Source organism: Podarcis raffonei, chromosome 12, assembly GCF_027172205.1.
Source record: "Podarcis raffonei isolate rPodRaf1 chromosome 12, rPodRaf1.pri, whole genome shotgun sequence".
NCBI classification, from domain to species: Eukaryota; Metazoa; Chordata; class Lepidosauria; order Squamata; family Lacertidae; genus Podarcis; species Podarcis raffonei.
The window spans coordinates 53337854-53352779 of record NC_070613.1 but is presented as its reverse complement, the minus strand read 5'-3'; the positions used below and the strand labels follow the sequence as shown (position 1 = coordinate 53352779).

At 38.6% G+C, this 14926-nt stretch overlaps 1 protein-coding gene across 3 annotated transcripts in view; it reads right to left on the bottom strand.

Annotated features, from left to right (window-relative positions):
- The window catches only part of BBS9 (Bardet-Biedl syndrome 9), a 227777-nt gene that overhangs the window by 169477 nt on the left and 43374 nt on the right, over window positions 1–14926 (bottom strand). For all 3 annotated transcript variants that reach the window (XM_053409545.1, XM_053409544.1, XM_053409546.1), the window contains exons 13-17: window positions 13508–13604; window positions 10601–10705; window positions 6443–6583; window positions 5741–5836; window positions 67–239 (exon numbers count right to left, since the gene is read on the bottom strand). In XM_053409545.1, coding sequence (XP_053265520.1) covers window positions 67–239; window positions 5741–5836; window positions 6443–6583; window positions 10601–10705; window positions 13508–13604 — 612 coding nt within the window. The remainder of the gene's footprint in view (window positions 1–66; window positions 240–5740; window positions 5837–6442; window positions 6584–10600; window positions 10706–13507; window positions 13605–14926) is intronic.

The window sequence follows — 14926 nt, the reverse complement described above, 5'->3', positions numbered from 1 at the left end:
AAAGTAACAACTGAAAAAGTCACCAGCCAAATTTCATTACAAAATCACAAATATTAATATGCATACCTCAAAATGATGATCAATTATTTCAAAATATTCTTGTAAAGGGATTGGGCCAGAAAAAGTACATGCAAAGTCTTTGCAGTTTTGTTTCCTAAAATGTTCTTCTAGACGCACAGTGAGTTCTTTCACAATTAGCCAAAGGTCTTCTAACTGCTCACTTTGAATTCTGTAGCGCTCTTGAAAATGAAAAGCAAAATAAAAATTAGTAGCTGATTCACTATCAGTTACTAAGTAGGGCCATTTTTTATTTTAAATGAATTTAGTTATACACAAGACAGAAAAAGACAAACAAGAATAAAAAAACCCAATATAAACTAAAGACTACAGGAGCAGAGCATAAAGGTGAGGTGCACATGTACATACAGCTATACTTGATAACAGTTCTACTTACGTTGTTGCCATTATTATTATTATTATTATTAGTTTAATGAATATAGTATTTCCAGATTTCACCTGTGAAAAAATTTTCTGTGTTCATAATTTAGCATGTTTAATAGTTCCCCTTTTCCCATCTCTTCCACCAATAGCATCAATTTAAATATTTAAACACTTTTTCAGCAATATGGTGGGAATTCTGTGTCACAATTATCACAATTAAAAACATGCTTTAAGGAATTCACTGTTGTCAATTACATTGAGATGCCTGCGGCAATTCTGCCTTCCTTCCTTGCTCCAAATTCTGGGGACATTCTCCAGTAGCAAGCTAGAGAATGAAACCTCCTTTAATATTTTGTGCTTTCAGGAATCAGGTAAACAAGCATTGGGTTTTTTCACGAACCAGGGGTACTTCCCCATCAAATCCATTCCATCATTTTTGTTCAGGGGTGACTTCACACATACACACACATCTGTCAACAGAGGGCAATAGTTAATGCATGTGATGAAGTGAACACTAGCCTACAAAAGCCTATTGCAATAAGAATTCCTAATTTTAAGGTGCCATGAGATTCTCTGTGATATAGGCGCCAGGCAAAAACATTCCTCTCCTCCCAGTCCTTTGGCTAATTAAAAAAAGGGGCCTTTTAAGGTAGGGGGGTATTGTTTTTGTTTGTTATTATGGTGTGCATTGTTGTATTTTTATATTGTAAACCCCTTTGTGATCTTCAGATGTAGGGTGGTATAGAAATTTAATTAATTCGTTTATTTATTATCTAACAAAAACACTTCTTTGGAAGTTCACATGGATTTCATGCTCTGATTTCCAACTTAAAATGGTTCATGTTAATGATAACCAATGGTTCATGGTTCAATAAATTTGAAGAGGCAGGAGGAAGGGACATGAGTGTCCAAGGGTTTCTCCCAATCTCAACCATGGTTAAAAGCTAGGAGACCTGTTTGCATTGACCCTGACACATCAATAGTTCAGAACAAGTAGCAAAATTTTACATCCAGGACATTTGAAATAAAAACTGAACAATTCAGGGTATACTCAGTTGATAGCTAGGATACAATATGGAAAATTCCCTTTAAAAATTCAGCTTGGAAAAATGCTACCATATTGGAAAATGGCAGCTCTCGCTTTCCATTTAGCTAAAAGGACCCATAACTCTGAAACAAACGTGATTTATCTGAAATGGATTGAGCATTCTCACATTCAGAATCATCAGATGATCTCAAAGGTAGGATTTTAAAACCTAACGTTTATTAGGTCTTTCCATATCTCAGCTATCAAAATAGTATGCCCTGCAATTTTCTACGACCAGGTAAAATTCTAATCTCATTTGACTACAAGGGATCTTAATAGAGAAAGGACTCTGAAGTGCATATCCATCTTAAAGAGCAAAACATCATAGCTACCAAGGAGTGGGATTTTGCATCTTATATCATGCAAATTAAAAGTTTTGTGGTTGATGCAGGCTTCACGCATATCATCCCTTAATAAATATGGGCCAATGAAATGGCCAGGTATACAGCAATAGTACTGTAGTTTCAAGCTAATTCTGAAAATGCTATGTTTATAGTAATCTTTTCAAAATATGTAACAGAACAGTTGTGAGGAAAAATAAGGGGAAGGCAGGAAATGAGGAGGGGATATTTTAAAAAAAAACTTAAAATGTTCTACTTTTTAGAAGTTTGGCCAAGTTTTTTATTTTTTAAAAAGATGAGGCTTAAAACTTTACTTATTAAGCAATTCATAAGATTAGTTATCCAAGATTGTAGAACATTTCTACTGGCACACTTCCCAGAAAATGCATTTCATAGATGGGACAATGACAAATTATATTTACAGTATACAAGGAAAATAGGCAGGTTTCATATAAAAGCATGTCCTTTTAAAAGCCGAAAACCATTTGTTAATGATAACATACCATCTTATTTTCATTATGCTAGAAATATATCTAGGAATAATGACCAGACATTTTGAACAAATCTTCCCTCATCTAAAATTAGTCCCTGAGTCAAATTTAGGCAAAAAAAGAGGTCATCAGCAGTTTTAAAATTGTATTGACCAGCAGGAAAATACAGCAGATGACTCCACTGAAGTGGAATGGTAGGATAAAACTAATGGCTTATCTGATCTATTACAAAGAGAAAGAAAACTCTGAAAAAATCTATAGCATATAAACGAAATAGAGTTCTTTAGTTGTACAATTCTGCTGAAAACAGCAAAAGAGTAACTGTTACTTACAGGTCTACATTCTAAGATTATGAAAACAGGTATGTTCGAGGAAAGCAGCTTTCCCCTCAAAATATGAAATATTAAATTTTATACAGAAGGACAGATGGCACACTAGCTGTTGACAAGCATTCTAAGTCATGTTTGCGTAAGCCCAAACCACGCTCAATACTGAGCGCAGCTAATTGTTTTTAAGAACCTATGGGATATTGTGACCCATAATCACCATTCTCAGCAATGAAATACTTATTGAAAGTTGGATGAAGGGGCATATTTTTCAAGAATTTTAGTAAACAGCTATTTCTGGGTCAAGAGACCAAAAAGTTGTCAGCTCCTGGGATCTCTGACACGGTTAAGCAACTTGTGAGCGTAGAATCAATCTCTCACCCAAAAGCCACATAAAAGCCCTAATGGGCATGGGATATAATAATTTATGAGACAGTTGTATGGACCAGCTGCATATTCCTGCATTGCAGGGGGTTGGACTAGATGATCCTCAGGGTCCCTTCCAACTCTACAGTGCTATGATGATGATGAGTTGTAATTTATAACTGAGTTTTATCCATCTGCTCGTGGAAATTTACATTCAGTATGAGAGTTGCTTTCTGGTTTGGGAGTGGGACTAGATCAACCTCAAGGTACCTTCCAATTCTACAATACTATGAACTTAGTGTCAAATGTAAATTATTCTCCCAACAGTAATCTTTACAGAATCCCAGCTGGTAAAAGAGTAAAGCAGAAGCATGGGTACACGGGTAAGATTAAAGGTTTTATGGTGCAGCAGTTTCTAGACACTATTGCATCAAACACTAGGGTATGCTTCAAGCATCTGTACTGTGGGAAAGCTTATACTGAGATAGCAAGCATCAAGCCAGGTCTATAAATAAACAAACCCAAATGGAAAAGAAAATTATTAGTGGGAGAAAAGATGGGAAGATAAAGCTCCCTGTTCAAGCTAAAAGGTTACAATACACTTCAGCTGGCCAATGCCTCTGGTGGGATACTTAAAGCTTCTTTTCCTTTCATTAATAAATGAACACTTATTCCCATCAGCTGAGATCTTGTTTGCACATGTATATCATTTAAGCTACCAACTCTGTAAAACAAGAATCCAAATAACCAATTCTAATTTTAGCTTATACGTAAAAACTATTTACAAAAAAAATTACAAGTCTTCTCAGATCTTTGTTGTGGAATGTTCCAGTTACTTCAACTGTTTAAATTTTTTTACTGTCAAACAAATATTAAAAATTATCATACAACACTCAAAGAATGTTCACACAACCAAACACAAACAAAAATGAAGCCTGCAAAAAGTAAACTAATTGATACCATGAGAGTCACTGAATAACTACTTGTCCAGATGTTTCCCATCACAGGATTTATGGTGGAAGATATTAAGGTCTTTTACAGCTTAAGAATCCTTGACATCCGTGCGAATAGAGGAAAGCTCATGCCACCAAACTTAGATAATTCTTCACAGCATTCTAGAATCTAAACAACGAGCTGAAAGGCCCGAGGCTCAGGACTACTGGATTGGTTCCACTGGTGCACCCACACAGTCCTGACACCATCCCAGTAAGTAGCAAAGAGGCCACTGTCAGGACGGCAGCAACATGGCACCATCCCACGGCACCAGCTGCTCCTGAGGACTCAGTCTGCACACTTTAAACTGGTTTACATAGACCACAGATTTAAAACCAACTTCAAACCCTAGTTTCAATTACTAGTTAACAGTACACCACAATGATTTTAAATGTATTGTCTTTCAAAAGCATATTTTTCATATTTTGAAACAGACAATCAAGTAAGGTTTCTGGTTCTTGTTTTATTATGGATGTTCCACAGTTTTATTACCGGTAAGGTAAAGGGACCCCTGACCATTAGGTCCAGTCATGACTGACTCTGGGGTTGCACGCTCATCTCGCTTTACTGGCTGAGGGAGCCGGCGTACAGCTTCCGGGTCATGTGGCCAGCATGACTAAGCCGCTTCTGGAGAATCAGAGCAGCGCACAGAAACGCCATTTACCTTCCCGCCGGAGCGGTACCTATTTATCTACTTGCACTTTTATGTGCTTTCGAACTGCTAGGTTGGCAGGAGCAGGGACCGGGCAACGGGAGCTCACCATCGTCGAGGTACCGGTAATGACTTGTTAATTTGTATGTTTTGTTTTAGTTTTGCTTTTATATTTTCTGTTGACTGCTTTGAGCCCCACCAAATGGAGGAATAGTGGCATATAAATTCAACAACAACAACGAAGGCAGGAATGAGAGAAGGGAAAGAGGAGGAACAAAATAGTTGGGATTCAGTCATGAAAGTGGCCAAATCCCATTGATTAAGAATAATGCTTCTTCAGGATTGTTGAATTATGGCTTCTTTTTTTAAAAAAAGCTGTAACCAATTTCTCAATGACACAATTACAAGCTCCTGGATATTGCTTCCCTACTAGATTTAACAAGCCATGAAGGACAAAAGCCTAGCATACAAGCCTAGCACACAAGCTGAACCAAGCTTCTTGCCAACATCCTCAGAAGCCAATAACGGAAAAGCTGAACAGGATTTAGTGAGCAGGGACCATCTGTGGCAGAAAGAAGTCCTGAATCAGAATCAGAAGTTTAAGCAAGAGAGGAGGGAGGCCAAGAGGCAGAGATGAGTCAGGCTGGTGAAGAAGACAGGGTGTCTCTCCCTAATGCTGCGACGAGCTCCCCTCCTCCTGGTCCTCCAGAACCAAATGAGGTATGAAGAGGGAGGAGCAAAGACAAGTATGCCAGTGGCTCCCAATTGCTTGAGGAAGACCAGGGGGGGTGGGGAGACCTATGCAACTGTGGGAAGCTGGGGACCTTTAGACTCCACAACTGCCTCATAGGGACAAGAGTTGCTGTGCTCATTAGGCCTGGCACTTGTGAGCAGACCTTTTATCTTCTAACAAAGAGTTAACTTTGCTTATTCCATGTGATTTACTGTTGACACCCACCCCTGTCACACTGTGGACAAAAATATTGCACCAACTCTATCATGTGAAGATCTCATCCATAACTTCAGTTCAACAAGATACTTACGCGATGTTTTTGAAGCGAGTAATGTGACTCGGGAGCCACCTAATAATTGAAATCCTAAAGCATTTAGCTGGTCTTCATCAGCCTGATCAGCAAAGTCTGAAATAAAATGAAATGAAATGTATAATTTACCCAATTTGTCCATACTGTTAACACTGCACCCATAAATCTACTTAGATTTCAGGTTTACAATAGACTTCATATTGCAAATAATTTTGGGTGAGAATGTGCCAATGCATTGTTTCTTATACATTATGTCACGGGACCACGAAGTCCCTATATCTATCAGATATAAACATTCATACTGGTTTTACAACTATCTGTTGTTATATAAATTGCATCTAACCAAGACCATAAACTCTATACAATGGATTGGATTCCCATGTGATAACATCATATCCACAGCAAACCAAATTGACCGGCATATAGTTATTTAAATGGTGCATATATTAGAAGCAAAATATATCAATGTATTTCATTTGGATACTGTGTGATGAGAATTTCACATAAAAACCTTCCATGTGGTAAAACAACTTAATAATAAAGCTAGCAAAACAAGTGGGTTTTGACAAAATTCTAAATGTACAAACTACATTGAGAAACCAATCCAGATACAGTCAAAATGTTTCTTCCATTTAAGCTCATTACTCAAGCATTCTAGGTAAATCAATCATGTCAGAGGTGCGTCCTTAACTGAAGTTCTACCTGGGAAAAGGGTAACAAGGCTGACTGGAGGCTTGTTGGTATCAATAGTTAACTTCTGGCTTGCTGTCTTTGAAGGATGAGCTGGAGAGCAAACTAACCGCAATGGTAATCGAAATTTGCACTGGGAAACTCTTGGTGCACCTGAAACAAATCATGTGTGTCTTGTAATTGTTAAGTCTAAATATACTGAGATTAGGTATAAGACTTTGCTTAGGGCAGCTACTGAAAATAAAAAATCTGCAGGATGGTAACGTATCGTATAAATGAAAATCTGCAACAAGAAAAAAAATGCAATAACAAAAACCCCAAATATTAAAACAACCTCTATCTTTAAAAATGAAGCAAGATTGCAAATATTAATCTTCTGACCTCAAAATACACAGCAATTTCCTGACATTATGCTGAGCATCTGAATAACTTTGCACAGGAGTTCAGTAATTTTTCTCAAATAACTCTTATTTTGGTTTGTTAACTTTCATCAGCAGTCAGATATAAAAACAAACAAAATCATTCATGCAGATTGTAAAATATCAATCAAAAGTAAAATATGTAATGATCAATAACCAGTTAATCATTTTCATTGGAATTTCATTAGTTGGATAACTACCAGAACTATGTAAAAATACAAGCACACACATGTACAAGCAAGCAAGACAGTTCCTGGGTTCCATCAAGTTGTAGCATGAAAGACTAAGCAAATAAGAGCAGGCTTAGTAGCTCCCATTGACTTCAATGGGACAAAGTAAATGGACTGCATTGGTCCAGACCATTCAGAGAGGAATAAAATCAGTTTTTCCCCTAGAACATGGGTCACCAAGGCAGTGGGGTCATATAATTGAAAGTAAAGTGATACATTTTGACACTATTGCATCCCTTGATCCAATGCTACATTTGCACTGACACAAAACAATGAAAGTCCACAAGTTATCACACTTCTAATTGACAATTACAGGCTAACCTGGATTTTATTATATTTGTGTATGAATAATTAAATGGCTTCACTATCCCTAAAGGAAATTAAAATCAAAGTAGAGTTAACATTTGGGTTACTTATGCCAGCAAACACAATAAGGATTCTAGTAGCTCCTTATTTCAGTAGCAGTTCACAGGCATATATAAACAGTGGTGTCAAATATCATGAAATGAAGAGGGGGAGGAATCAGAAAATTCAATTGAAATTTGAATGTACAAATTCAAGTTACAACAATGGTATTTGGTAAGAGAGCCATCTTAGTGTTGCTAAGCTAATTGGCATCTGTAGTGGAACAGAGTATCATCAAAGTATTTTTGAAGTCACTTCTAAAGGGCCAACCAGCAGCTCACATATATACATTTTTACTTTAAAATAACAACTATCACTAATTTTGATTTTGATTCAGCCTATAATTCACTTACCCTCTGGGTTGAGATCTACCATAACATCAGCGAAAGCAAAAGAGAAAGAAAAGAACAAAATACAACTAATAACAGAAATTCAACAAAAATCTAATAATTGAGAATGAAAGAGAAGCCTAGCTTCCTTAAGTAAGATGTAGGCAATGTTGCCCCTCCACCACCTCTAAGAAACATGTAACATAAGATGTTGGACAGAAAGCTGAGAATATGATGAAGGAAAGCAAAGAGCAAGGAAGAGGACTATGGAGAACCCATGCCAGGAGGAAGAGAAGTTAAGAACCAAACACAACAGTGCAGGTCCCACTGAAATATCCAGCAGCGTTAGTTAAAGGGCTACCTGAAGGGGGGAAAATGTTTTATGGCATGTTGGTGAGATATCTTAATTTATCTTGGTTTATTAATGATTCTGTGTGTACTACCAGTGGCATGCCTGCGATCCAGAAAGGTCACCATGTGACTGCCCTCTATAGCTTGTGAACAATTGGTATTCTAGGTGTCTAACTAGAGACTGGCAAATGAGGGATGGTACCTAAAGCAGTGGGGACGCGGGTGGCACTGTGGATAAAAGCCTCAGCGTCTAGGGCTTGCCGATCGAAAGGTCGGCGGTTCGAATCCCCGCGGCGGGGTGCGCTCCCGTTGCTCGGTCCCAGCGCTTGCCAACCTAGCAGTTCGAAAGCACTCCCGGGTGCAAGTAGATAAATAGGGACCGCTTACTGGCGGGAAGGTAAACGGCGTTTCCGTGTGCTGCGCCTGGCTCGCCAGATGCAGCTTCGTCACTCTGGCCACGCGACCCGGAAGTGTCTCCGGACAGCGCTGGCCCCTGGCCTCTTAAGTGAGGTGGGCACACAACCCTAGAGTCTGTCAAGACTGGCCCGTACGGGCAGGGGTACCTTTACCTTTTTACCTAAAGCAGTATTAGGGATCAAATCATTTTTGCTACAGGCAGCCCCCCATGTATGTCAGGGTTACGTTCCGAGGCACTGTGTGAGCCAGTGAAATTGCATATAATTGAAACCCACCGGGAAAGCCTGCAAACACCCTGTTACGCTCCCCCTGCCCCCACTCCACCCTTTTAGCGACATTTCAGTGATGTCTTTATGATGTTTCCGGTCACTGCCAGGTTCAGCACAATGCACACATATTGAAAGCACGTAAATGGGGGCCTGCCTATACTCTACTACAGGGGTCAGCAAGGATTACCAGGCACGGGCCTGATCACTCCTGCAGAGATCCTCCGTGGGCCAGACCGGCACAGCGCAACACCGGCAATCGCGTCTGCACATGTCCGCGGCGCTGGAAATCACTTCTGCGCATGCCCAGACGCCCAAAATTGAGCCTGCGCAGAAGCGTTTTCTGGCGTCTGGGCTTGCACAGAAGCGATTTCTGGTGCTGCGGACATGCGCAGACACGATTTCCGGCATCTGCACATGTGCAGGAATGATTTCTGGAGCCACGGAAGAGAGTCCCTGCACCGCACCACACCGGTTTAGCACAGCACATGGGGACTCGCCAAGTGGTCGGCCCAATTCGGGAGCAGCTCATGGGCCAGTTAAGCAACCCTCATGGACCCCTTCCAGCCCATAGCCAAACTCTGCTCTACTATCTCTATTTTATCTGGTGGCTAAAAGTCAGAGATAGACATTTTACAAACCTGGTCTTATTTCTGAGATGTGTGGCAACAAAAATAATAGTGCTCTCCATGATCAGTTTCATAAAATATTCATTATCTGACATCATTTTTAAGACGCAATGTTTATTACAGAAGTAGACAGCTTATTTTCAGTTTCCTATTCTCAAAATGTTGATTGCAGCAATCTTAATGTTAATAGCCAATAACATCAGTCTGCTTGTGCAACATTTCTCCTCTCCAGCCCTCCCCTCATGCCCCCTAGATCTGCTCCAAAGGGTCTGCCAATTCTCTGGAACAGATTTTTGAGGTACACAGGGGACTGTAGAGGGAAGGAAAAGAAGACAGGAAAGGCCCCTCCGTGTGAGTGGATGATGTTTTAATTACGAAGTGCACCTATTTTGGTTTTTAGACAAGTGTTGTAAAAGCCACAACTATAATTTATTATCTCATATCACCATGCAGCTTTGCTTAAAATGGCAAAAATGTATCATTATAAAGAAGGTGTAACTTCCTCGTGTTTCAAGTTTGTGCCTTAGCTCTGCACTTAACAGAGTGATTCTCCTTAAACTAACAGATAATTTTCACATCGGTCACAGAACGTGATTAGCAAAACTTCCTTTTATGGGTAACAATATGTGTTAGAGCACCATCTCCCAGAGTACAGCTGAAATAAACATTGTGAAATAAGCAGATAATTTTAATACAGTGGCTTCATTGTTGTCTGAGGAATGCTTCGCTTCCAAAACATCTTAAGTGCTATTGCTCAGCCAAAATGCAGTGCAGCGTAAGGAAATAACCAGACTTCACAACTGTTTAACCCTCTGGTTCTGTGCAGGAGTGAACAACAATATTGATAAAACTTATTTCTGGATTGCTCCACTTTCATCGAAAGTGCTAAAGGTGTAATTAACTTCTAACCCTTAAAGGTGGTCTTTTCCAGTTCATGTTTGAAGAAAATTGATACTCAGTTGTAGGCGGAAGCTAATAACAGTTGCTTCTACAAACACACTAAGGCAAATTAATGGTGTTACACAGAATAATGTATTTTGAAATGGAAGTTTAATAATCACAATTAAAAACTTAAACAGTTGCTCCCGCCCCTCCCTGTTTATTCAAATTTTCATAATATTTACCTGTTGCTGTGTTATATGAAGCTAGAGCAGTACCTTCCAGATCTGCTGGTGAGATATTCCCCTTTAGAAAGGCAGAGAGTACAACTGTTTTAGATACAGATGACTCTGTAAACACAGATAAAGACGAAAAGGTCAACTGGGGGGAAGACTTTGTGTAACTCTACAAAACCATTTCTAAGGAAATAGTAATTGAATCATAGATCATTATTTGTTAAACAACCCCCCAAAAAAAGTACATGTAGTGCTGTCCATCTATAAACAATACATAATTAAAATTCTTAAATGTATGGAAACAAAATTTACTCAACAATCAATTCTTTAATTCCCACAGAAACACCATAGAAGCCTCTTGAGCCATCTAATTCTAGTACATTAGTTTTCTGGCCTCCTGGACAATTTGATGCAATTACATCTATGGATTTACAAGTATCCCAAGCTTATCATCTATAATTATGTCCCTCAAAGTATATATCTAGAACTATACAACATAGTCTCTTGCCAGATATCAATACACAACTTGCAGTTTTGCAGAATTCTTTAGCAAAATTGCTCAAGTCACTGCTGTGTCATTACTTTTATTGTTGTCGTTTTTATTGACAGCTGACTCATTTAACCTTTTTCCTGTTTGCACACCGCCTTGTGAAACCATATGAAAGGCAGTACAATCTGCTTAAGTAAAGTAATGAAACTAAATTTAAAAACACTTTTGCACAAAACTTTCAGTTCTGGTACTACAGGCAAAATACCTATGACAAAAGCCTGTGATGCCACTAAGAAATTAACATCAAACATACATGAAGCTATGAACAAATTGGGTGTTATTGCTGGAATGCCCAGAGGTACATCGTGAAGTTTCTGTGTTATATGAAAATTAGCTCACTAGCCAAAGGGAGTTTCTGAGCGACATTTCTACCCTGGCAGCATTTCCTAAAAGTACTCTGAGCAGCTATGAAACCACTGTACAAAGCAGGAAGTTTCCAAGCAAAAGGACAATATTTGGACTGCAAACTTCTGCTAGCAATCTACACAGAATTGACCTACATATTTCTTTTCTTTTCTTTTCAAACATGTAACAAGCTTAATTAATAGTCATACAATACATTACATATATATAGTACATCTCTTAAAGTAAATAGAAATTTCAATCATGTACACCAAAAATGAAAAAAACACACCATATACTTATCTTTTCTTACATAATTATGAACCTTAAGCTTCAGCTGTATTTATGCTACTTTTTATGTGATTATTAAAAAAAATTATTAGCAAAGATTATTAACAAAAAGTATCATAAAGACTTTGGACTTCCTATCAATTCCCGTTGTATGATTTTATTCTAATAGTGAATGTACCTACCATTATTAATCTATTCTTTATATATTCTCTAATACATTCTTACAGCAATTTGTACCGTTGCTCTTATTTCTCATATATTTCTTTATCCAAGGTCAATCAAATGTTGCCATAGACAAAAAACCACTGGTATATTTTTGTACATAACTCTTATATTTATCCCATTTTTGTGCAAATTCTTGTCTTGAACTGCCCCTTAGGCTGTTGGTCAATTGCACCATTTCCACATATTCTTTTAATTTATTCTGCCAATCCATTATAGTTGGAACATTTCCCCCTTTCCAGTTCTTTGCAACTAGTGTTTGGGCCACTCACTATTACCCTCATTCCAAAGAGATGCTTTAGGTGACTCAAGGGTGTAGGAATATCTAATATGAGTTTTTTGCTCTGCTTAAGACCCAGCGCCATATCATAAACTGCTTTTGAAAGTTTTACCAAGTTTCAAGTTTCTTGTGAACTGGGAAATAGAAGCCCAAAGCAAAGGTTGCCAGGTTTCTAGTTGGGGCAATTAGAATAAGGTCCACTATTTGACTGCTGATTCAAGACCCTAAACTATGTTTTATATAATCGACTTTTTATTTTGTTCTGTATATATCGCAATGTTTTTTTGTTGCTATGGCGGACGGCTGACGCAAATCAAGTTTCATTCATTCTCTCTCTCAAGCCCAAAGCCTGACTCTCTGGTGTAGAGAAGTGACCACTGTCCTCGCGGGAAGGGTGTTTCTGAGGAAGAACTACGACAACAACTAGTGAGATGTAGTCAAGTATTTAAGAATGCCTGATGCTCAAATCAAGTAATACAGAAAACACAGAATACAGGGCAGGCTTCATTCTAGACCATTTACTTGTTCTATTATTTTAAATATATATTAGCCAGTGGCAGGTGGGCCTTGGTGTTCTCCTAGTATCCTCTTAGAAACATTTCTGAGAATTTCCATTACTGATATACTGTATTTTTCGCTCTATAACACGCACCAGACCATAACACGCACGTAGTTTTTAGAGGAGGAAAACAAGAAAAAAAATATTCTAAATGAAATAGTGGGTATATGATTTTTGTGGTTCATGCTGTGGCCACACACATGTCATCTGACAGTGAGTTTGGAGTAGCCCAATGCAAAAATCCTGAGGATCCATGTGGATCCATGCTTTGTAACCATGGAGGAGGAAGGAAGGGGAACCATGGATCCTCTGCTCACGACTGCAGCAGATCCCCCGCCACCCGCAGGCATTTGCTCCATAACACGCACAGACATTTCCCCTTACTTTCTAGGAGGAAAAAAGTGAGTGTTATGGTGCAAAAAATACGGTATATTATAATGGGACCTGATGTGATTAACCTGGTGTGAACCATCTTTCCTATCACTATTTACAAGACAGGTTGTTACTTGGAACTATTTGGAGGGGGGGGTAGAAAGAATATAGACTGAAAGTTAAACATATCTGTCTCAGAAAAAGAGTACAGTGTTAATGAATACTAATATAGTACCAGTAGTTTGATAGGCAATGGACAAAAAAACAGAAATAACTATAGATCAAAGCTGGAACATTTACCTAATTTCAAGGTGAATTTGTCATGAGTCAAAGCTAAAGGAGGTTGAACACATACAGATAATTTTGCAAGTGTCGGCTGTTTGCCCTCCACAGTGATCTGTTAGAAGTAAAAATTAGAAAGGCATTTATGGAAATACCAGGTGAATTAGAACACACTGCAACTGAAAAAGGAACAGTAAATTAGTAACAACTTTTGAAGTGCTATTATTTTGTAATTTTTATCAGTTGGAGATCTTCCAAAGAATTATATACAAGAAAATGAGTTTTTAATGAATAGAATGCAATTGGAATATTATGCTCCACTGGGAAATTCCCACTCCGCCATAAATCTATGAAACAAAAATATTCACTAAACATCCTTTAATTCCATTGTAGTGAACATATATGCATATAGAGTTGAAAAGAAATAAATTAAAAAGCTGATATCAGGGTGAAGGAAATCAAAATATTATGTTATATTTATTTATGTTGTGTAAATGTTAAGGTTGCGTTGGCTGTAACTTTTATTGTCAATATCTATTTTCTAATTTCTTTTTATTGCTGTATATTGTTTTGTTATTTTTCTTTTCTTTTTTGTGTTGTTGCTAGTGTCCTGATGTTTCAATAAAAAAGAACATAAAATAAAAAAGAACATACAGTGGTACCTCGCAAGACGAATGCCTCGGAAGACGAAAAACTCGCAAGACGAAAGAGTTTTTCGTTTTTTGAGTTGCTGCGCAAGACGATTTTCCCTATGGGTTTGCTTCACAAGACGAAAACGACTTGCGAGTTTGTTTCCTTTTTTCTTAAAGCCGCTTGAAGAGGTGCAGTTGCGACGGACCGTGCTTCGCAAGACGAAAAACCGCGCAAGACAAAAAGACTCGCGGAACGAATTAATTTCGTCTTGCGAGGCACCACTGTATATGCATATACGGTATATATGTATATACCGTATTGGCCCGAATATAAGCCTCACCCAAATATAAGCTGCACCTTTAAAATTGGAGGGGGGGAGAGAAAAAAAGAAAAAATACCAGAATATAAGCCGCTTCTTTCCTCACCACTCCTGGCTGCATACTGGGTTGGGGGGAGCCATACTGCGTTGCCGGCAGCCTTTCCCCTTCTTCGCTCTCTCTCTTCCCAGCCTTGGAGAAGAGGGCAGGGGACTACATGCAGGGTGGGCACCACTTCACCATGCTCCTAGCATTGTTTGCCCTGCGCTCCTACCTGCTTACCATAAGGTCGTGAATATAAGCTGCCCTTTAACTTTTCGCGGTCAGAAATGAGGGGGGAAGTGCAGCTTATATTCAGGCCAATATGGTATTCAACCTAGTTCAGGATTCTTCTGCCTCCACCATCATTAGAGTACTTAGATCTGAAGGCAGCCCTCTTTAGGGAAGCTTTTAATGTTTAACAGACCACTGGGTGGGGTATAAATAA